Raw genomic sequence first — 24,736 nt, forward strand, 5'->3', positions numbered from 1 at the left:
TTCTTCCGCGTTGCAGCTTGCTTTGTCAAGCTTGCTCAATCGCAGAAAAGCTACAGAGCAAAGCCTCTATGTTCTCCATTGACTGATGCTGCTCTCCTGGCGAGAAAGGGCGGGAAAGGAGAGCTTGCTTTGGTAGGCTCTCTCAGTCCCACAGCAGAGCTACTGAGTCAAACCTCTCTTTTTTTCTATTGGCTGAGGCTCCTCCCCCTCCTCATCCACTGGGTAGCGAGGGCAAGAGCCAGAGCTTCCTTTGCTCAGTGCACTTACAGCAACTTGCAGGTATACACCTGAACAGCATACTCAAGATTGCTGCAGCACAGACATTATCTCCAAATTTTGATGCAATAATTGCTCTTAAATAAAAATTGCAGGAGTGCTAACCTTTTAAGCATGCTTTAAGGTTTTTTTAAATCTTTAATTTTGTGTCTCCACTACATGGCATTACATTTTATGACACACAAGTCTCTTTTATGTCAGTTCCAGCCCTTGTAACAAATGAGTTCATCACGCCTGACCTGATCTTTTTAACAGGAGGTGCCAGGGATCAAACCAGAGACCTTCTGCATGCCAAGCAGATGCTCTTCCTCTAAGCCACAGCCTCGCTTCAGGATCACAGCCTGCTGTGCTGATGGAAGGCTTTCCCTGCTTCTTTTATCCTTGCAACTATCAAGGAATGTTCACCTAAGCAAGACCTCAAGTGATTAGAATTTGGCAGGTGTTAAGCCCCCCCCCCAGGCTTATCTATCTGTCTGTAGCGGGAGTTCATTAACTTGTCAGCCCCAGCTCCTTTCCAGTGAGAAAGGGAAAGATGCCAGGCCGATCAATACCGGCTCTTAAGCAAGGGCCTTGTTTTATTTCAGAAACCATGATGGAGATTCAAGCCAGATTCAGGCATCAAACGGAGCACCCCGATAGCAAGAAGAAGAAGGAGGAGGAGATCAGATCTATACTCCGCCTTTCCCTACCCGAAGGAGTCTCACAGTGGCTTACAATCTTCTTTCCCTTCCCGTCATCACAACAGACACCCTGTGAGATAGGTGGGACTGAGAAAGATCTAAAATAGCTTTGAGAGAACTTGTGGCTGACCCAAGTTGCATGTGGAGAAGTGGGGAATCAAACCCAGTTCTTCCAGATAAGAGTTCACACACTTAACTGCTACACCAAACTGGCTCTCTGGAACTAGGGTTGCCAAGTCCCCCACAGTTGCTGACGGGAGACTTTTTTTCATGTGCGGCATGATTATGGCACCCAGAAGTGACATATCACACCAAGCATGTTTCATGGGAATGCTCTAGGGATTAGCAGAAAACTCTATGGTTTTGCACGGGGATGCTCTAGCAATTTAGGGGGAAACTCTGTGATTGTGTTTCCCCCCAAAATTGCTAGAGCACCCCCACATGAAAACCATAGAATTCCCCACAAATTCTTAGAGTGTCCCCGCACAACATGCCTGGCATGATACATCACTTCCGGGTGCTGCACATGCTGCGTGGTGACAGGACTCTTTGAACATAAGAGAAGCCATGTTGGATCAGGCCAGTGGCCCATCCAGTCCAACACTCTGTGTCACAGAAGAACATAAGAGAAGCCATGTTGGATCAGGCCAATGGCACATCCAGTCCAACATTATGTGTCACAGAAGAACATAAGAGAAGCCATGTTGGATCAGGCCAATGGCCTATCCAGTCCAACACTGTGTCACACAGTGGCCAAAAAATCCAGATGCCACCAGGAGGTCCATCTGTGGGGCCAGGACACTAGAAGCCCTCCCACTGTCCCCCCCCTCCCAAGCACCAAGAATACAGAGCATCACTTGCCCCAGACAGAGAGTTCCGTCCATACACTGTTCTTTTCATCTGGCTCGAGTCTTCCTTGAAGCCTGTGAGATGAAGCTGCACCCAAGCCGCCTGACAACGCTCACTCTTCCTGGTACCTCCAAGCAGAATTATTAAGCTCTTAGCACCAAGCAGTTAATGCCTGTTAATTAATTTGGATGGAGGAGTAAATGTGCAATCTAAGCTGGGGAATGGATTAATGCACTTCCATTTCCCCCTGCTCTTTAGACCGAGTTTCAGAGTTTAGCTTGTTTGAAAATGAGTGGTTTGGCCTCGGCCGCCGTCTAAGTGGGTCTTTCGTCTTCATCACAGAACACTTCTTCATTTGTCAGCCCTGGCAGGTTTGGCTTGATGGGGTGGGGAGAAGAGCAAAAGCAAAATCGCTGGTGGAGGAAGAGCTCCTTGGAAAGCTCTTTATGGGTTCTTATTAAAGGCTGCCTAGGAAGTTGCTGGTGAGTGTAATAGAGAAGCGGAGTCCTTTCTGAACGGTGAGGCCTGCCTTGATGCAGTTCTGCAGGGGACCCCCACCTTTGTGAGACTGCAGGCACCTTTGAAATTCCCACACCAGCTGGTGGGTGCAGCCACAAAATGGCTGCCACAAGAAGTGGAGCCAATTGCAAAATTCCAGGGAATGAATTCACTCATAAACTCTACAATTGTGACTTCTCATTCTTTTCCAGGCCAAAGCTCCATTTAGAGGGCCAGCTTGGTGTAGTGCTTAAGTGTGTGGATTCTTATATGGGAGAACCACACTCCTCCAGTTGCAGCTGTTGGAATGGCCTTGCGTCAGCCATAGCTCTCATAGGAGTAGTCTTTGAAAGGTCAGCTTCTGTGAGAGCTCTCTCAGCCCCACCTACCTCACAGGGTATTCGTTGAGGGGGAGGAAGGTAAAGGAGATTGTGAACTGCTCTGAGATTCAGAGTGATAGGTGGGGTATAAGTCCAATATCCTCTTCCTCCTTCCTCTTCTTCTTCTCCTCCTCCTTCTCCTTCTTTTTAAATTGGCATATTGTTTAAAAATAATTTCTTGGATATACTTTCAACCACACATCCAAGTATTAATCAGAGACAATCTCACTTAACATTCTTTATCTGATGAGTAGGGATGGACACAAACCAGGAAAATGTGGTTCGGCTTTTGGAGTGCCCAGTTCACGAACCATGAACCATTATGAACTTTTAGTTCAAACTGGTTCGGTTCATGGGAGTCATGATGTGGATCTCTAGTTGATGCTCCTCTACCTGCCCTTCAAGTTTGGTGGTGCGTGGATAGATGTGGTCTGAGTTCCACCTCCCCAAAGTTCTTTCTGGGGAAACGACAGTCTGTCCTTTTGACAGGCTTAGGTTCAAGAGGTTCACGAGTCTATAGAATGGATCCTGTGTGAGCTACAAACATCAAAGTTGTAGAGGTCTTCCCCTGGACGCTCCTCTGTATGCCCTCAAAATTTCACCGCCCTCCCCCCCCCCCACATTGCTTTGAAGTTTGGTAAACATTTTGATTGATTGGAGATTTCTGCCTAGAAATATACCTATTCACGAATGTTCACAAACTACTACAAGCAGCTCGAATGTCTGTGGAAAGTTCACGCTGGTCGATCTGTCATGCCCCTGAGTTTGTGAACCAAGAACCAGCCAAGATTCATCACAGACTTCAGTTTGTGAGCCAGTTTTTGCCCATCCCTACTAATGAGATCAGCCTAGTTTGGACCATTTGGGTCAGGGCATCTTTAATGGGAGATGCAGGCAATTAAACCTAGAACCATGACGCATGTACCCTACTTGGTGATATGAAAGAATGCAAGTGTGCCCTTCCCAGTCAGTATCAGGGGTATCTCTACCTCACTCTGCATCAACACCTAGCTAAAACACAGACCGATCTCGCACTAGGCTTGCTCTGGGTGGAGAGCCCTTTTGCTCCTGGGGCTTCTCTCCGTTTTCACGCAAGTTGCCCTGGAGCTGTGAGTTGGCGCACCGCTATTCCGCAGCAAGTGAGATCCTCTGACAAGTGGTTTCTGCTTGCTGCAGAAAAGCGGTGCACCAACTCACAAGTTTTGGGGCAACATGTGAAAATGGAGAGAAGCCCTGGGGGCAAAAGGGCTCTCTACCCGGAACAACCCTAGTACGAAATGGGTCTCTGTCAACTTGTTGAGAAAAGGAAAAAAAAGGAAATAATTTTCAGATTTTTATTGATCTTCTGACAAGCAGTTTCTGCTTGCTGCGGAAAAGCGGTGTGCCAACTCACAGCTCCAGGGCAACTTGTGTGAAAACGGAGAGAATTCCCGGGGGCAAAAGGGCTCTCTAACCCGGAACAAGCCCTAGTGTGAAATGGGTCACAGTCAACTTGTTGAGAAAAGGGAAAAAAAGGGAAATAATTTTCAGATTTTTATTGATCAAAAGCCTCTAGTACTTATGTTACACCAGGTTGCCGGGACTACGGAAAGACGAACTTTCACCTCTCTCTCTGTGTCTCTCCCCTCCCCAACAAATCTATCCTTCCAGTTGTTGCCACTTATTATATCTAGCTGTGCTCCCTTTGTTTCAAAATAGGACATATTTCTTGTTGCTAGTCATTCGTTGAATACCAGAAGGAATTTGCAAAATGCCCCCTCTGTGCGCATGAACTTCTCTTCTCATTATATTTGTTTAAAGTGGCTTCCCCGCACATGGATGCCAGCAGTGCATCAATAGGCGCATATGGATAATTTTTATATCAGTGCAGAGTCGCACCATTCGGCGCTGCGTTATGCTAGAGTCAATAAAATATCTAAAAAGTAATTTTTACACCCTGCACTATTGCTTTAGGGAAACGCGAAATTGCTTTTGTGCTTCATTCTCGTCATAGCGGAATGAGATCCATACTGAGACAGCATACCAGCAAACATCTATAGCTATGTGCTTTCATTGCTGAACATACATTTTTATATTTGATATATCTGAAGTCACAGCGATGCCCCGGATGGAGGGTTAAGGCTGATGACCTGGTTCTGGTTTGATAAGAAAATGGGGGTGGGGAGGCTGGTGAAGTGTAGAATAAGGCCCTGTGCTTCCAGGAGACAAGGGACAATATGGTGAATTTCAGAAATCTACTTATTCTATTGCATTGCTTTTTAAGGGGATTTTTTTTTTTTTACGTTATCTATAGTCCACCTTTCTCAACAAGACTGAAGGTGGTTTACACAGTATCAATCAATGCAATCAAAATAATAATTTTAATAGTAACAATAATAGTAATAATAATAGTAATAATAATATTGGATTTATATTCCACACTTCACTCTGAATCTCAGAGTCTCAAAGCGGCTTACAATCTCCTTTAATCCTCCCTAACGTCACCCTGTGAGGTAGGTGGGGCTGAGAGAGCTCTCACAGAAGCTGCCCTTTCAAGGACAATTCCGGGAGAGCTATGGTTAACCCAAGGCCATTCCAGCAGCTGCAAGTGGTGGAGTGGGGAATCAAACCCCGTTCTCCCAGATAAGAGTCTGCGCACTTAAACACTACACCAAACTGGCTCTCTAAGCAATCTAGTAGGACTCTGTGTGTGTGTGTGTGAAATGCTGTCAAGTCATTGCCCATTTATTTATTTTATTTATTTATTTGTTTTTATTTTATTATATTTATATCCCACCCTCCCCTGACGGGCTCAGGACAGCTAACAACAGTTAAAACAACACGAAATTAAATTGTTACAATAAAATCCACCCCCAAAGCAAGATACGAACAGATGTGATTTGCCTTTGTCTGCTTCTGCACAACAGCCCTGGAATTCCTTGGTGGTTTCCCATCCAAGTACTAACCTAGGGTTTTCCGGGAAAAGTGAGTGAAGCCGCTGTTGTCAAGACAACAAGCAGGGTACGCGAGGTATCAGAGCGCTTGCGCGGTGGAGTGGGAGGGCAACCAAAGGACTGAGGCTCAAAATGCAGTTTGTGGCGAAGGTGTTGACAAGCAGAGACGTAAAACTGTCGCCGCTGTGTAGGGTTGCCAACCTCCCAGTGCCAGTAAGTTATCAGGTGGGCCTGGGCTGGATGGAAAGTTGTGGGGGGTTGCTGGTAAGTTTGGGGGGGGGGGAATCCCAGAGGCCCCATTCGCTAGGGTTGCTGCCCCTTTAAATGTGATGGCCAGAACTCCCTTGGAATTCAATTATGCTTGTCACACCCTTGCTCCTAGCTCCACCCCAGTATCTCCTGGCTCCACCTCCAAAGTCTCCTGGCTCCACCGCTAAAGTCCCCAGATATTTCTGGAATTGGACTTGGCAACCCTACCAATCCAGCAGCTGCAAGTGGAGGAGTGGGGAATCAAAACCGGTTCTCCCAGATAAGAGTCTGCACACTTAAGCACTACACCTAACTGAATGAGACAAGTTCCCATCAATATTTCTTCCACATCTTGGTATTCTAAATTACCGGGCTATGTTTCTGAAGAGGAACCATTGCACTAATTTTTTTTTTCTATGATTCCATATTTTAAAAATCCCCATTTTTTGGTCTCAATCTCTATACGTAGCTGTGCACAGCTTGCTGCATCTTTCAGTTTGCTTGAATCTTTCTTTCCTCTCTGTGCCTACTGCTGGAACGAGAATTAGCTGAAAAGTTGGTAGCATAAGGCTCACAGGGAGGAAATTAATTGCTGCAGTATACTTTGCGTGGAAACAACTTCTATCTACAATTTAGGTGAGTAATACCGGAGCGACGGGAGGTGTGAAACTGATTAACAGATCACATTTCTTTATGCAGAACTTCAGACAATGGGCTGCTCGGGAACTAATGAATTCAAGCCGAAACCGCATTCTATTGAGATGTACGAGCTGGTGGCGTTATGACTAATGGCATAAGACTGACACGATGTAAATCATTTACTGTACTGCGGATATGCATCCCTAAAGGCATGTGCAGCTTTGCCTCACAGATGTGAATCATTTTTAAGTAGACGAGGGAATGCACCCCCATAATATTGATTAAGAGGAGAAAGATCTCCTGGACTGACCTACCTGGAATCCTGAAGGACGAGCGTACCTGCAAATTGCTCGAGATTTCGGCAAGGTTTCCTGGCAGCATTCCAAGGAGGTCTCTTGGGGGGGGGGGGGGGGGTCTGTTCTGCTGGGTTGATGGAGAGATCCGTGGGGCTTATGAAACAGAGTACGTGCTGACGGAAGAATGCGAAATAAGGCAGCTTTGGGCCTCATTCGGTGGCTTCTGATGGATCATCTTAATAAGTTACGCAGGACTTCCTTGAATACAAACCCGAGGTCTTAGCCTCAGGGCTTCCATAACTTACTGGTTGGTCCCAACTTTCAGATCATTCTGACAGTAGTAGTGGTGTCTGGAATATAAAAAGTTATTGCCTGTGTAAAAAGTAGTCCTCCAGCCCTTTAAGACCATTCACTTCTCATCCACTACTGGGAGCTGGACCCATCAGCATCCTGCTATAACAAGAATTAACTAGGTATGAAGGGAAGATGTTGTTTCCATCTGTTTCTGTGTTTCGGAGAGATTTTGCCAGATTTTTGTAAGCACGTTGTTTAAACTTGAGCATCCCCATTTCTAACAAGCAGGGGTGGAATTCTAGCAGGAACTCCTTTGCATATTAGCTCACACTCCCCTGATGTAGCCAATCCTCCAAGAGCTTACAAGGCTCTTTTTTGGAAGCTCTTGGAGGATTTGCTACCTCCGGGAGGTGTGGTATAATATGCATAGGAGCTCCTGCTAGAAGTCCACCCCTGCTAACAAGGGTCTTCCCCACTCAGGACAAGACGACATTAATCTTTCCCCCTCCACACATATACACACCATAGTAACACAATTTGGTAGACTTTTTGCTAAAACTGAGAGCCATTTTTGCATTATCTATGTATAAACACAGTAAAAGTGCTATAAAATAAACAGATCAGGAATATCGGCAATGACAATGGTTGAAAAAAGGCTTATAATAAAAAGAGATTGAAACAGAAAGGAGTTAACAAAGTCATCTTTGTATATCCTACATTGTGCAGGGAGATGGACTAGATGACCTCAGAGGTCCCTTCCAACTCTGTTTCTATGATTCCGTTGTCTTCCAGAATATTACTTCACTAATTAATAATAATTACCGTATGTCAATGTGTGCTATATTTTCATACTACACTAAATCATGAATTTTTCAGTTGGATTTTTGTTATTACACATTAAAAATTCAGTTGCAAAATACGTTTTTTAGTGTACTATGAACACACCCATAGTCTGCTCTGTGCTTTGGCATTTGCTATCAAAGGACAGGTTAAATCTGTAGACAAAGTGAAGTTAAACTTACTGAAGGAATCTTTATTTATCATTACCGGGATCTGTATGAGGTAATGACGGGAGAAATAATTTTACATTGTCCAGGTTTTCCTTTCCTCTAAAGTTCCAAGCTATTTCTGGGCACTTACATAGTTTGTTGCTCACCCTGCATATTAATTCAGATAAGGGTGGCAAATTTATAAGATGAAGTAGATTTATAATTTTTAAAGCACTGGGAGGTGAGGAAAATAGTCTGAAGAGCAAAACCTGCTAAGGCTCTCAGTAAGAGTCAACTAAGTTGATCACAAAGGTATATTGTGGGAAATTCCCTGAGATTTGGGGGAGGGTACCAGGGGATGGGCACAGACTGTGGAGAGGAAGAAGTTCAACAGTAACATGAGGCCATAAAGTCCACTTTCTGTGGCATCCATTTCCTCCAGGAGAAACTATCATTCTATTCTGGAGGAAATTGTGGGAGAACTCCATACTAGAATTGTTAGGCCTCCATTTGGGTGTGGGGAATTCCCCCATTCCCAGGTCCTCACTCCACTACTGACTAGCAGGGGGACTTTTTGAAGAAGAAGAAGACTGCAGATTTCTACCCCGCCCTTCTCTCTGTATCAGAGTCGCAGAGCGGCTTACAATCTACTTTATCTCCTTTCCCCACAACAGACATCCTATGAGGTGGGTGGGGGCTGAGAGAGCTCTCACAGCAGCTGCCCTGTCAAGGACAACTCCTACAAGAGCCATGGCTGACCCAAGGCCATTCCAGCAGCTGCAAACGGAGGAGTGGGGAATCAGGCCCGGTTCTCCCAAGTAAGAGTCCGCACACTTTACTACTACACCAAACTGGCTCTTTCCAGTAGTGGAGAAGACCTAGCCCAGCATACGGTTCCCAGCCTCCTACTGGGGGTGGGGTTTTCCCTGGTTTTGGGCCCCCCAACTTGCAGACACAGAGATGGCCAGCAAGAGGGATCCCCACCCTCATAAAGCTCCGTCACATGTGATACTCTAACAATTTTGGTAAAAACCCCATGGCACCATAGAGTTTTTACCCTAATTGATAGAACACCCCTGTGCAACATGGCCGGTGCATTGGCATCACTTCTGGGTGACACCATCACACTGGGCATGCATCACACATGCGAGAACAATTCCTCCACTAAGAGCCAGGTAAGACCTGGAACTCTAGCCCAGTATCTCAGTGATGTCAGTGACATTGCATTTGGTGAACACCAGAAATGATGTCATAGAATCATAGAGTTGGAAGGGACCTCCAGGGTCATCTGTTTTCAGGTAGCCGGCTCGAGGTTGACTCAGCCTTCCATCCTTCCGAGGTCAGTCAAATGATCCCCAGCTTGCTGGGGGGGAAATGTAGATGACTGGGGAAGGCAATGGCAAACCACCCTGTAAAAAGTCTGCCGTGAAAACGTGGTGAAAGCAACATCACCCCAGAGTCGGAAACGACTGGTGCTTGCACAGGGGACCTTTCCTTTTCCTTCCAGGATCATCTAGTCCAACCCCCTGCACAATGCAGGAAACTCACAAACACCTCTCCCTGAACTCACAGGATCCCCATTGCTGTCAAATGGCCATCCAACCCTGCTTAAAAATCTCCAAGGAAGGAGAGCCCACCACCTCCTGAGGAAGCCTGTTCCACTGAGGAACCGCTCTAACCGTCAGGAAGTTCTTCCTAATGTTGAGCCGGAAACTCTTTTGATTTAATTTCAACTTGTTGGTTCTGGTCCGACCTTCTGGGGCCACTGAAAACAACTGTTAGTATGTCAATGTCATTGTGTTGCTAGTGACACAGGGATGCTCTAGTATTTGAACAAAATCTTTATGGTAAATAGGACTTCTGCGATACAGTTTTTTGCTGAAATACCAGAGCGTCCCTGCTTCACTGGCAATGTTATTGAAGTGCCAAGCAAAACCTTTCCTACTGCTGCTAAATCCCACCTTGTCCCCGGTTGCTGGGAATACCTGGCAACAGGGGCCATTTTGTAGAAAAATAGGTGGTGGAGCTCATTAGCATAACTCATTAGCATATGTCCCCTCCCAGCAAAAGCAACCCAATGCAAGAAAGGAGAGCCCCGGGCAAGCGAGGCCTGCTTGGACTGGCTAGAGACCCAGCCAGCATAAGCAGGCCTCGCTCGCCTGGAGCCACCCCACCCCCAGTCAAAGGTCCAGCAAGCTACCCGCTGTCCAAAATCACATAAGAAGTGGAGAAAGGGTGGTGCGGTCTTCTCCAGGGGTTAATGAGGGCTGCTGGGGGCATGGCAAAGCCCCTGGGGGCTGGCTGGCTGCCTGCTCTCCTAATCCAGGGATTGTTATGCAGCTGCACCTGCTACTCAATGGACAAGGTAGGTGGGGAGGAAGAGGGAAGCTGTCAGAAAGGTTCAGGAGCTGCACTCCTGTGAGCTCCTGCTGAAACGGAGGCCTGCCTGGCAACCCTACTCCACCTGGAGGTTTGGCAACTGTAGCTGGCTGAAGAGTCGATGCGGAGAGGGAGCTAATTACTCCGGCCCTTATGTTGTTGTTGGAAAGCCGCAGGTCCTTATTTTTAATGGGAGGGCCTCCCACATGGAGCTCGCCATGTGAATGTTGACAAACAGCACTACTTTTCTCCATTTGAACTCACTAGATTTTTTATTATTATTATTATTTCCATGGTAGCAACACTGGCCAGTGAAATTATAACCCCAGGACTGTATAGTGATTCCAGTAGCTTGGGCCATTGACTTCAGCGGCGAGATCCGTCCTTATTGTCCTATTTGGCCCCCATGTTTGTTTAACGCACAGGCAATTAACTTGATTTCCCCTCATTTCCCTCCTGCCTCAAGGCAGAATCATGGTTTGCTTGAAAAGTTGGCTAGAGAAGGAGTTGACAGAACCATCGCCATTGCCAGCAGCTGTGAAGATACACTGGTTCCAGCAGAATTCCGGAGAGGCATCAGTGTGATCTCACATTCTCATTAACTTGCAGCTCAAACACCATAAAAAGTTCAAGGATCACACTTGCTAAAGGTGTGCCTTACAAGATTACGCATGGGACAAAAAAGGTAGAGAAAGAAGTACTTTTCTCCCTTTCTCACAATACGAGAACTTGTGGACATTCAATTAAATGGCTGAGCAGTCGGGTCAGAACTCGTAAAAGGAAGTACTTCTTCACCCAAAGGGTGATTGACACATGGAATTCACTGCCAGCATAGACAGCTTCAAGAGGGGATTGGATAAACATCTGGAGCAGGAGTCCGTCAGCGGCTATTAGCCACAGGGTATTGATGGAACGCTCTTTCTGGGGCAGTGATGTTCTGTATTCTTGGTGCTTGGGAAGGTCAACAGTGTAAGGGCTTCTAGTGTCCTGCCCCACTGATGGCCCTCCTGACAGCACCTTGTTATTTTGGCCACTGCGTGGCACAGTGTTGGACTGGATGGGCCATTGGCCTGATCCAACATGGCTTCTCTTATGTTCTTCTGTGACACAGAGTGTTGGACTGGATGGGCCATTGGCCTGATCCAACAGGGCTTCTCTTATGTTCTTCTGTGACACAGAGTGTTGGACTGGATGGGCCATTGGCCTGATCCAACAGGGCTTCTCTTATGTTCTTATGTGACACAGAGTGTTGGACTGGATGGGCCATTGGCCTGATCCAACATGGCTTCTCTTATGTTCTTCTGTGACACAGAGTGTTGGACTGGATGGGCCATTGGCCTGATCCAACAGGGCTTCTCTTATGTGACACAGAGTGTTGGACTGGATGGGCCATTGGCCTGATCCAACATGGCTTCTCTTATGTTCTTCTGTGACACAGAGTGTTGGACTGGATGGGCCATTGGCCTGATCCAACATGGCTTCTCTTATGTTCTTATTTTGCTATCTTTTTTTTTTTTAAAGGATTTTTATATACAGTGATATTAAATTCACATGTCAGGAATAGCTGTTTTAGATACTTACATAAGTACATGCTATCAAGTTGCAAGCAACTTATATTGACCCCAGCAAGGGGCTTTCAAGGCAAATGAGAAGCAGATGTGGTTGGCCATTGCCTTCCTCTGCAGAGCCTTCCTTGGTGGTCTCCCATCCAAGTACCAGCACTGCTTATCTCCTGAAAACTGATGAGATTGGGTAGATAGATAGATAGATAGATAGATAGATAGATAGATAGATAGATAGATAGATAGATAGATAGATAGATAGATAGATAGATAGATAGATAGATAGATAGACAGACAGACAGACAGACAGACAGACTTACAGACAGACAGACAGACAAGCAGACGGACGGATACCCCCCAGTGTCTTAAAAAGGGTCTGCAGGGATGGATCAGGTTGCGAGAAACACGTCTTCTTGGGTAGGTTGGGAGTCTGAGAATCAAGGAACTATGGTGAATAGGACCAGGCATACCAAAGTTCAGGGGCTGGAGATTCTAGGGACGTGATACTCAGTGGCTCAGTGGCTCTTTGTTATGTCATTCGTGGTTCTTCTGAGCATTTTCTCCCAGTGTGATACTTTCCCTGTGTTTCAGGGAAGTAGGCAAGGCCTTTGCGTGGTGCGGCTTCTGTTAGGCAGATGGTTCCTACCTTGGAACAGCCACTGATGGAGAAACGGGTGAGCCACGAACATCCCTGCTGAAGATTAAAGTGGCTGTAGCTCCTTTGGCGGATCATAATTGCAAACGAGGCTTTCTCCGATTCTCAGAGTGGGTGCCAATGTTCTAGGGATTGTCTCATGACCTTATCTCTGGAAAGCTCCATGTCCCGGATTTCCATCCCTGTTTGCACAAGGTACTCGGCTCGATTGACATTCTGAGTTTTCGTGAAACTAAAAATGCCCATGAGGGAAGTGGTGGTCGACTCGTAATGCAGATGATCATTCGAAACAGAAAATGTGTGCTCCAAACCAGTTAACAATGAACTCTGACAACAGCAGATGTGTATTTTCTTTAAAATATACAATACAATATGTGTGATATGGTTTTCCTGCCATCAGTGACTAAAGGGCTGAGAGAAAGTTGAAGACTTTGGAGCCAGGTGTCTGAGTTTATCCCTGGCTCTTTTGTAGTCATTAATTTTATTCATTGATCTATGATTTATTTAAACAGCTGTCCTTTTCTGCAGATGTGAGGCCCAGCATTTCAGTATTTGAGAGGGCTGTTAATAAATGCTAAGGTGTTTTTTTTTTTTTTAAACCATTTGGCAAACATTTTGAAAAGTATTAACTATCAAGAAAGGTTGAAACGCTTGGGACTCTTTAGCTTGGAGAAACGTCGACTGCGGGGTGACATGATAGAGGTTTACAAGATAATGCATGGAATGGAGAAAGTAGAGAAAGAAGTACTTTTCTCCCTTTCTCACAATACAAGAACTCGTGGGCATTCGATAAAATTGCTGAGCAGACAGGTTAAGACGGATAAAAGGAAGTACTTCTTCACCCAAAGGGTGATTAACATGTGGAATTCACTGCCACAGGAGGTGGTGGCGGCCACAAGTATAGCCACCTTCAAGAGGGGTTTAGATAAAAATATGGAGCACAGGTCCATCAGTGGCTATTAGCCACAGTGTATGGAGCACAGGTCCATCAGTGGCTATTAGCCACAGTGTATGGAGCACAGGTCCATCAGTGGCTATTAGCCACAGTGTATGTGTGTATATAACATTTTTTGCCACTGTGTGACACAGAGTGTTGGACTTGATGGGCCGTTGGCCTGATCCAACATGGCTTCTCTTATGTTCTTATGTTCTTATCAATACACTCAATGATAACGCTCAGATGGTGCTCGTAATAATTTGTATTTCATGTACTGGACAGATATTAATTATGTCCGACAGCATCCCAACGATTTGCAGCAGGCAGGAAATGTGCTACAGAACAAACCATTTTCGAAGCATAGCGGTATTGTTTGCTCCAGAACCACAAGGATAGAATTATGAAAGTACAGGGGGAACGTCACATCCAGTTTTAAATTTCAAGAGGGTGTTTCTTGAAGACAATCAACAAGCTAACTTTCAGCAAGATCGGGATGGAAACTAGGAATGGTTAATAGCATGCCATTTTGCTTCATTTTCTCCTTGCATGTAGCAGTTATGGAACTGAACATTTGCGGAGCACTTTGTATACATCCGAACAAATACAAACGTTTCCGTTTGAACAATTACAGATTATTTTCTTGCAGATGCCCCTCCTATCTATCACTGCCGTTGCTTTATTTTTTTTAAAAAGGCACAGAGTTAAAACAAACAAATAGAAAAGTTCCTTTTAAGTGGAGACTTACTACCGTGATGTCTTGGTGTGCCTTTGGTGTCTGTACATTAATATAGGGAAGCTGGGACCCTCCCAGTGGGCAATTCCCACAAAGGTTAAGTGGTGGTGGCGGGCTACCAAAGAGAGAGAAAAGCTCCTCCAGATGCTGGAAAACCTTGGGGGGGGGGCACGGTACAACAGGGACTGCAGCCCAGATTTTGGGTTCTGCCACAGGATTAAAAAAAAAAAAAGTAACATATCCTCTGTATGCTTATTTAAAGGATGTGTAGAACTGCACAGATGCAGAGGGCACATAACTGTGCAAAGATATAGGGTTGCCGATCCCCAGGTGGGGGCAGGGGATCCCCTGGTTTGAAGGCCCTCCCCCAACTTCAGAAAGCAGGGGGGGGAATGTCTTCAGGACACTCCATTATTCCCTATGGAGACCAGTTCCCATAGGATATAATGATTTGATCCACAGGTATCTGGGGCTCTGGGGAGCTGTTTTTTGAGATGAATGCACCAAATCTGAAGCATAGCATCCAATGCCTCTCCTCAAAATGCCCTCTGTTTCAAAAGGATTGGACCAGAGGGTCCAATTCTATGAGCCCCCAAAGAAGGTGCCCCCGTCCTTCATTATTTCCAATGGAGGGAAGGCATTCAAAAGATGTGCAGTCCCTTTAAATGTGATGGCCAGAACTCCCTTTGGAGTTAAGTCATGCTTGTCACAACCTTGCTCCTGGCTCCACCCGTAAAAGTCCCCAGATATTTCTTGAATTGGACCTGGCAACCCTAAAAAGAGATGTTCTGTTCTAAGTTGGGCAGGCATGCCAAAGACGTTCTGCTGGTAACTGTACCATCCGTCAGACCATAGAACAGGGGGTGGCCAACGGTAGCTCTCCAGATGTTTTTTTTTGCCTACAACTCCCATCAGCCTCAGCTGATGGCCAAAGGCTGGGGCTGATGGGAGCTGTAGGCAAACAATATCTGGAGAGCTACCGTTGGCCACCCGTGCCATAGAACACCACACTTCCCAATTGTTTTCCAGAGGTGTGGCCCTCTTGAGATAATTAGCAGTGCTTGCATGTAAACAGTCTTGGACTCACTCCCAGGAAAACCTGTGGCTGTTGTTCGGCTGACGTGAGGGAAAACAGCTCCAAGAACAGAGGAGTCTGATTCTTGTCATTCTTCTAACCTATGCCACTGAAACATGGCAACCGGGCCTCTCCGTCTGTGTTTGCAGTTGTAAGTGGATTTGAAAGCTTATTCTGCAGCATCGCACAACTTGGCTTTTGGATAGGATTCAGGTTTTATGCGTCTGTTTTCTTCCTTCTCCTCTCCTTGACACATGAAACATTTTTTTTTGCCTTGCCCCTTCTCATGAATTTTTATCAGGCCCAGATCCTTTGACGGAGAAGAATGGAAAGGCAAAGCAAAAACCCAGCGACCCCTCTGCAATGGAAGGCGCGAGTGTCACTGCAAGGCTCAGGGGGGGATGGCAGGGAATTCAAGATGAGGGTGAAGCTTTCAGATGTAGCGAAAGTTGGCACAACAGCGAGGAAGGAGCCCCCCGTCTCCTAGCAATGACTTCACAAGCCTGCCCGCTTTCATTGCTGGGCATTGTCAAATCCGAGGGGAGAAAAGAACCCTGCTAGTCAGTAATTAAATGGAGCCTCGCGGCGCAGAGTGGTCAGCTGCAGTACTGCAGTCCAAGCTCTGCTCACGGCCTAAGTTTGATCCTGGCAGAAGCTGGGTTCAGGTAGCTGGCTCAAGATTGACTCAGCGATCCATCCTTGCAAGGTTGGTAAAATGAGTACCTGGCTAGCTGGGGGGAAAGTGTAGATGACTGGGCAAGGCAATGGCAAACCACCCCTTAAAGAGTCTGCCAAGGAAACATTGTGGTGTGATGTCGGTAATGACTCGGTGCTTGCAAAGGGGACTACCTTTGAGAATCTAAGAGAAGCCATGTTGGATCAGGCCAATGTCCCATCCAGTCCAACACTCTGTGTCACACAGTGGACTTTTTAGTCATTAATTCAATGGGAGTTCAATGGGGTAGAATGCCATAGAGTCCACCTTCCAAGGCAGCTATTTTCTACAAATGATCAGGTATCCGCCTCTTGAGTTATTATCCTAGGTGAAAGTTGTAGGGTTGCCAAGTCCAATTCAAGAAATCTGGGGACTTTGGGGGTGGAGCCAGGAGACATTGGAGGCAGAGCCAGGAACAAGGGTGTGACAAGCATAATTGAACTCCAAGGGAGTTCTGGCCATCACATTTAAGGGGGCAGAACACCTTTTTAATATGTCTTCCTTCCATAGGAAATAATGAAGGATAGGGGCACCTCCTTTTGGGGTCATAGAATTGGACCCCCCTGGTCCAATCATTTTGAAACTTGGGGGGTACTTTGGGGAGAGGCACTAGATACTATACTGGAAATTTGGTGTCTCTACCTCAAAAAACAGCTCCCCCAGAGCCCCTGAAACCTCCAGATCAATTCCCCATTATACCCTATGAGAATCGATCACCACATAGGGAATAATGAAGTGCTCAGCAGACGTTTCCCTCCCTCCCTCCCTCCCATTTCTGGCGACTCTGAAGCGATGGATTGGCCTCTCTACTCATGAGTTGCTGCCAACTTCTTCATAGTAACACAGACACACCATCCCAAGAGGAAACCTTTCAATTGGAGACTGAAGCCTCCGGAGGAGGAAAAGCACATGGTCCTCTGGGGGCAGGACTTCCCCCCACCGGCCAGCTGACTGGGGCCTGGGAAAGCAGAAGAACCCCCACTGGGACCTGGGGATTGGAAGCCTAGAAAGTTGGCAACTAGTTTTGCCATCCCCCAGGTAGGAATGGGATACCCCAATTTCACAGACTCCTGTCCACCACCGGCCAGCTGACCAACAAGGGGAAGTGCCGTTCCCAACAGCCACAACCTGGTACAACATCCCCAGTGTGATGATATCACACAGAAGCGATGACATCATGCTGGGAGTGTTGCGTGGTGATGCTCTGGTATTTTGGTCAAAATTCTTCGGTAACAGGCAGCGGCATCCTAGTATTTTGGGCAAAAAATTCCCCAAATACCAGAGTGTCACGTCCTCAGTGTGCAGGCAGGCAGGAGTCCAAAGCCAGTCCAAGGTCAAAGTCCAGGAAGTCAAGTAGGAGCCAAGTCATCAAAGCAAAATCGCAAACCGGAATCAGAAGTCATGTCTAAAAGTCAAAGGGTCAGGGTGCCAAGGAATTCAAGCAGGTCAGGATCAGGAAGAAGCATGGATGCAAGCCAGAGAATAGACTTGTTGCTTCCACAGGGTTACCAGGTCCTGGGTGGGAGTTATATGGAAGCCTCAATCAGCCTGCTCCCTGGGTGGCAGCGACTCTGCTAGAACTCAGGGCTGAGAGATCTGAAGCATCGGCGTGCCTCATGTCTTCACTCTGAAAGTTCTTTCCGGTGCCTGCTTCGAACTAATGAGATGGGAGGAGGAGAGCTTGGAGGAAACTGATTATCAACAGCTGACACTGGTGCCTGGAATGTGGGGAGTGTGATTGATGGGCCAGCTGCTGGTCGTTTGATTGAGGCTGGCAACTCTTCCAGGGCTGTTAACCCTTCCAGCTCCTCATCAGGGCTCATGACACAGAGCATCACTGTGCAATGTCCCTACCATGATGATGTCATTTTCGTGTGACATCATTACATTCGGGACATTGCATGTGGCAATGTCACTGCGCCCCCCTTCACTTCCAGAAAGCTCTCTCCCTCCCTTCGCCAAGGAAGAGGTCAGACCCAGCAACCCTATCTTCCATTCCAGGGAAATAAATGTACTCCCTAAGTGCACCCTCCTAGGTGGGGTGATTTTTTGCCCTGGGCAATGGGTTTCCGGCTTTGGCTTGGGTTGTTCTTGGAAGATTTTAGGGCAGAGCCTGAGAGAGCTTGACAGTGATGTGAACCTACACAGTTCACCCTCTGGAGCTGCCATGTCCCCCAGGGGAACTTCTGTAGTCTAGAAAACAGTTAGGGATGCCAGCCTCCGGGGGGGACCTGGGGATCCCCCAGAATCACAGCTCATCTCCAGACTACAGTGATCAGCCCCCCTAGAGAAAATGGATGTGTTTGAGGGTGGACTGTTGTTGGGTCTAGTTTAGGATGGCTGGACTGGTTAGGCAGCTGTCCTTACCTTTACTTAGCAGAGGGCTTTTTCTGAGCTTCTGTGCATGGCCTAGTCTAATAGTTACCACACTGTCTCACATACTGCGCAGAGAGCCTTTGCTTTTAAGTTAAGAAGCCAATTCTGGTGGATATATTTAAAGCAACGTAACATATAAGTGTGGTGGAGTGAAGGAGCGACTATCTCTTCTCGCTAACTATGGATGGCTTTGGATTGATCGTAGGCCAACCGCTCAGTTCAGATCAGGAGGGGAGACCCCATGCTGTTCCTCCCGACGCATGCAGGGAAGAAGAAGGACGAGGAGGAGCTCAAAGAAGTTCCCTGAGATTATCTTACATTGGTTAGAGAGGGCGAGTGAAAGCAGAGCAGACAGGAAGGAGACTGATAGTGTCCGAGCTAACGGACGGGCTTTGTGCTGTTTGTAGCCTTGGAGGACTGAGCAAGAGACATCGTCAGTCTGTATGGCATTGTACCCCACTAAGGCCCCCATCTTCTCCTGGCTCCAGCCCCAAATCTCCAGGAATTTTCCAGCCTGGCTCTGGCAACACCCCTCCCCCAATCCCTCACCAGTGGCCGGGGGGAACCTGGCGACTATAAGAGCAGCAGTTCTCATAGAGCTCCAGGGCCTATCTGGGGATTGGCAACCCTTCCAGCAAGGCCCAGTTGACTCCTTCCTTACTCCCATTCAGACGGCAGGTTTAGACTTTGATGTCCGGCTGTGTCTGAACACTCGGCGGGTTCTAAGGGTTTGGAGTCCTATTGATCAGCTGCTGTTTTGTTTGTGTCAAGACAGTGTCAAGACAGTGTGCGTTTGCAATAAAAAAGGCCAACGCCATGCTGGGAATTATTAGGAAGGGAATTGAAAACAAATCAGCCAGTATCATAATGCCCCTGTATAAATCGATGGTGCGGTCTCATTTGGAGTACTGTGTGCAGTTCTGGTCGCCGCACCTCAAAAAGGATATTATAGCATTAGAGAAGGTGCAGAGAAGGGCAACTAGAATGATTAAAGGGCTGGAGCACTTTCCCTATGAAGAAAGGTTGAAACGCTTGGGACTCTTTAGCTTGGAGAAACGTCGACTGCGGGGTGACATGATAGAGGTTTACAAGATAATGCATGGAATGGAGAAAGTAGAGAAAGAAGTACTTTTCTCCCTTTCTCACAATACAAGAACTCGTGGGCATTCGATGAAATTGCTGAGCAGACAGGTTAAAACGGATAAAAGGAAGTACTTCTTCACCCAAAGGGTGATTAACATGTGGAATTCACTGCCACAGGAGGTGGTGGCGGCCACAAGTATAGCCACCTTCAAGAGGGGTTTAGATAAAAATATGGAGCACAGGTCCATCAGTGGCTATTAGCCACAGTGTATGTGTGTATATAACATTTTTTGCCACTGTGTGACACAGAGGGTTGGACTTGATGGGCCGTTGGCCTGATCCAACATGGCTTCTCTTATGTTCTTATGTTTCTTTTACATCTGTCATGATCAATGTTTAAATTTTGCGGCTGGCTATTTTACTCTTGCTGTTGATTACGAACTGCCCGCATATAGGAGTCAGGTGAACTGTTAATGTTCTGCTTTGCAAACCAAAGTTAAAAAAAAAAAAAACAACCAACATAATGTTGGATCCACTGGCATTTCCTCACTTGTTGCCTCTTTCTACTGCAAATTACATTCGCCCAAATGACATCCCTGATGGTCACGTGTCCTTCGGGAGCAGCGTTTTGTGGAGATGTGGGAAGGGGAGGCAGGAAAGTTCCATTCTGCCACTGGAAGGTTTAGTCGGGATCTAACCCGTTGAATTTCACAGCAGTTAAAAATGTATGAGAAATGCCTGTTCTCGTGGTTCGGAGTCAACCTTCTTCTTAACAATGGTGGCAACATCAGCTAAGCCAGTCGTTTTTGACTACATGATGATGTCACTGAACACGAACGAAGCCAAGTCCGAGGGAGGGCAAATTCTATCTGGGAAGCAATGTTGTCTTCATTCTGAATTAGCTTGGCCTTGCTGGGGGTGGGGGCACATTTGGCCACCGTGGCTACCTAATGGGATGGCCAGAACTCTCCTCACATCTCAGCACATGCTTGGAACGCTGCACCCAACCCCAGTTGGCCTGCATTTCTGTTGGCAGGCACTTTTGAAGTCTTGCTTCTACAACGCGAGAGACTGAATTTACAAGATAGATTAGGGTGTTACTCTGGTGCACTCAGTGCCTAATCTCCCTAACGCTCCGTTCCGGAGAACTCAAGGTGGAATGGGAATGGTTGATTTCCATGCCTACCCGCTCCGCTGTGTTTTTAGGGATGCAAAGTGGAGCATGAGTTATCAATCACCATCGGCAGCATCGTAAATGGAATGATCCCGAAGATTTCACTTGAAGGAGCTTAATGATGATCTTCATTAATCACAAACTGAAACCTGCATCTTGAACTAACAATACTTCTATGGCTAATGAAAATGAAGGGGGGGGGATGACTATTAGGAGGACTTTGGTTCATGGATGCTTTTGTTCGAGAGTTTAAAAAAAGTATATGCGGAAGAAGGATAATAAATTAAGCTGTCCAAAGAAGCCTTGGGCTAATTAATCTCATTTCCCCCCCTCCTTTTCTCCCCCTTTTTTAGGAGATCTTTAAAGTGGAAGGCAGCCTTGGAAATGTACGGCAAAGAAGGTCTATTGTGGCCACCCCAATTCTCATTCCTGAAAACCAGAGACCTCCATTTCCGAGACCTGTGGGCAGGGTGAGTGGCAAAACGCACCTGTTTTCATGTTAAGAGATTGCTCTTTTCCATGGAAGAATTCTCTGTATCCCATGCTGTGAAGTGTATTTATGTCTTTCTGTATTGCGGGGGGTCAAAAACAATCATAGCGTAATAAAGTTGGTTTCTCAGTTTGGGGACAGAGTTAAACAAGGATCAAAGCTCTAGCGTGAAACTGGTCATGGTCTTTGGATGCACAGAAAGTACCACCTGATATGGAAGGTCATTGCTGTGATATGAGCCTGAAACATTCTCATGTTACTGGTGGAATGACCAACACTTGGCTCCCAGCGTAAGCTGTGAAGTTGTACCAGTCTACCTGCCTTGGCATCCTGCCCTGAAAAATTCTCTTTGGGTGGTTCGGTAGCCTCAGCAAAGGTGGACAGAGTCCTCAGAAGTTCTCAGTAGGCTCAGCAAAGGTGGACGGAGTCCTCAGAAGTTCTCGGTAGGCTCAACAAAGGTGGACAGAGTCCCTCAGAAGTTTTCAACAGCCTCAGCAAAGTTGGACGGAGTCCTCAGGAGACTTGAGAGCATTGCAGAGCTGTGTAGCAAAGAAGAAACTGATCGTACATGCAAGCCTGGCGATAAGCGTAGGGAAGGTGTTTAATGTGTTTCTTCACTTTCATATTAAACCTGAAGGGCATGCCACTCAGGAGATGTTTATCTGCAGCTCTGTATTCATCCACCACAAAACCCTTTTTTATCAGATCTCGAGAGGAGAGATTTACTAAAGTTTCCTTGCATTGCGAGTGACGAGCTCAGTCCAGAAAGCACAATGCGTGCAGGCTCATGGATAAAAATGGAGGTAGCTACAGTTGCAAAAGCATTGGACCTGAAATTTGGTTATTGAAACCGAGGAAGCGTTGAAAATCCTAAACTGTTTTGCTCTGCGCTCGATGGAGGCAGTGTTCCCTCTGAGCTGAGTTCGCGTGAGCTAGCTCACAGATTTGTAGCCTCCGGCTCACACATTTTTGCCTTAGCTCAGGAAGGATCACCCCAGAGCACACTAATTGATGCAGGAGCTCACAGCTTTAATGCCAGTAGCTCACACATTCAATGCCAGCAGCTCACAAAGTAGAATTTCTGCTCACAAGACTCTGCAACTTAGAGGGAACATTGGATGGAGGCGGTGCTGTGGTCACTCTGTAGGGTTTTCTAGGCAAGAGATGTCCAGAGGTGGTTTGCAGTTGCCTGCCTCTGCATAGTGACTCTGGCAGGCCTCATTTTGGGCCGAAGGTTACAGGAGTGGAGCTCTGGAACCTCTAAAGGTTATTGTGCTCTTTCTTTCTTACCCCTCCCCCAATACTTTCTTCTGGGCTCCATGGTTCAAACCCCCTGTGAGAATTTTGCTGAACTCTAAGATTTGACATACTTTCTAATATTTCCACACACACCCCCCCACACACACAAAAAAAAAACGGGGAAGTAACCCAAACATATAAAGCAGACAGATGGAAATCTTCCACATGCCACTGTGGCCACAGAGGAGAAAGTCATTTTAAAAAAGTACGACGGGAGTAAGGTTTTATGATGACGATTATAATTCAAGAAGCATTGTAAGGTAGATGCTGAGTGGATAGAATTCAGTTCACCTTCCGGGAATGTCAGGGATGTGTGGCTTATGCAGGGCTCTTTTTCTAGCAGGAGCTTTTCTGCGTATTAGGCCATGCCTCCCTGACATAGCCAATCCTCCCGGAGCTCACAGTAGTCCCTGCACTAAGAGCCCTCTAAGCTCTTGGAGGATTGGCTACATCAGGGGGGCATGGCCTAATATGCACAGGAGCTCCTGCTAGGAAAAGAGCCCAGGGCATATGCAAATGAGTTATTGTCATGAGCTCCGGCACCTCTTTTTCTATGAAATGACCCTTGGCCTGGGATTCCAACTAAATGCTAACCAGGGCCAATCCTGCTTAACTTCTGAGAGATTATGAGATTGGGCTAGCCTGGGTCATCCGGGGCAGGACTCCGTAGTAGGGACTGATTCAGTGAGAGCCATCCTGCCATTTGCTAAACTGGCTTGAAAGATGGGAACCTTCACATCAGGCCTTTCTGCCAGGAATCCTAGGAAATATTGGTGCTTGTGTGTAAGCGTTTAATTTATAGCACCATCAGCAGGGCAGACTACGGGAAGATAGGTCCCTGCCCTGAGGAACTAAAATGCTAAAATAAGAGAACCAGGAAAGAGGTAGAGGCGGTAGCAAACAGGAGAAGGGTATCTGTTGATTCCATGTACATGGAGCTATGCTTAGGGTTCTGTAGAGCAGGTCGGAGTGAAAGACTATGCAAAAGGGTGGTTTTGACTTGAAGGATTTGAATACTTTCACTTAGGCACTAGAAGCTGTTGCTTATATGAACTTGCACTGCAACGTGGTTATCTGTAGTCTTTAGTCTATGTTAGGGTTGCCAATCCCCAGGTGGGGGCAGGGGATCCCCTGGTTTGGAGGCCCTCCCCCCGCTTCAGGGTCATCAGAAAGCGGGGGGAGGGAGGGAAATGTGTTCTGGGAACTCTATTATTCCCTATGGAGATTTATTCCCATAGAACATCACGGAGAATTGATCCACGGGTATCTGGGGCTCTGGGGGGGGGGTGTTTTTTGGGGTAGAGGCACCAGATCTTAATTATAGCATCTAGTGCCTCTCCACAAAACACCCCCCAAGTTTCAAAAAGTTTGGACCAGGAAGGAAGGATTGAAAAGGTGTGCCGTCCTTTTGAATGTGATGGCCAGAACTCCCTTTGGAGTTCAATTATGCTTGTCACAGCCTTGATCTTAGCGCCACTCCTAATGTCTCCTGGCTCCACCCCCAAAGTCCCTAGATATTTCTTAAATTGGACTTGGCAACCCCAGTCTATGTAGACACTTTTTATTGTTATCTTTATTTGCTATGAATCAAAGTTCAGCTAAATGCATGAGCATTTCAAATAAACATCCCCAGAGTTTACAAGCTTGATCCAACATGGCTTCTCTTATGTTCTTCTGTGACACAGAGTGTTGGACTGGATGGGCCATTGGCCTGATCCAACATGGCTTCTCTGATGTTCTTGTGTGACACAGAGTGTTGGACTGGATGGGCCTTTGGCCTGATCCAACATGGCTTCTCTGATGTTCTTCTGTGACACAGAGTGTTGGACTGGATGGGCCATTGGCCTGATCCAACATGGCTTCTCTTTTGTTCTTCTGTGACACAGAGTGTTGGACTGGATGGGCCATTGTCCTGATCCAACATGGCTTCTCTGATGTTCTTGTGTGACACAGAGTGTTGGACTGGATGGGCCTTTGGCCTGATCCAACATGGCTTCTCTGATGTTCTTCTGTGACACAGAGTGTTGGACTGGATGGGCCATTGGCCTGATCCAACATGGCTTCTCTTTTGTTCTTAAGTGTGACACAGAGTGTTGGACTGGATGGGCCATTGCCTGATCCAACATGGCTTCTCTGATGTTCTTCTGTGACACAGAGTGTTGGACTGGATGGGCC

At 46.7% G+C, this 24,736-nt stretch overlaps 1 protein-coding gene across 1 annotated transcript in view; it reads left to right on the forward strand.

Annotated features, from left to right (window-relative positions):
- Nucleotides 1-24,736, forward strand: part of CDH13 (cadherin 13) — a 1,257,603-nt gene that overhangs the window by 476,886 nt on the left and 755,981 nt on the right. Inside the window, exon 4 of the mRNA XM_060253738.1 lies at nt 21,126-21,242. Coding sequence (XP_060109721.1) covers nt 21,126-21,242 — 117 coding nt within the window. The remainder of the gene's footprint in view (nt 1-21,125; nt 21,243-24,736) is intronic.

This window comes from Heteronotia binoei, chromosome 14, assembly GCF_032191835.1.
Source record: "Heteronotia binoei isolate CCM8104 ecotype False Entrance Well chromosome 14, APGP_CSIRO_Hbin_v1, whole genome shotgun sequence".
Classification (NCBI taxonomy): domain Eukaryota; kingdom Metazoa; phylum Chordata; class Lepidosauria; order Squamata; family Gekkonidae; genus Heteronotia; species Heteronotia binoei.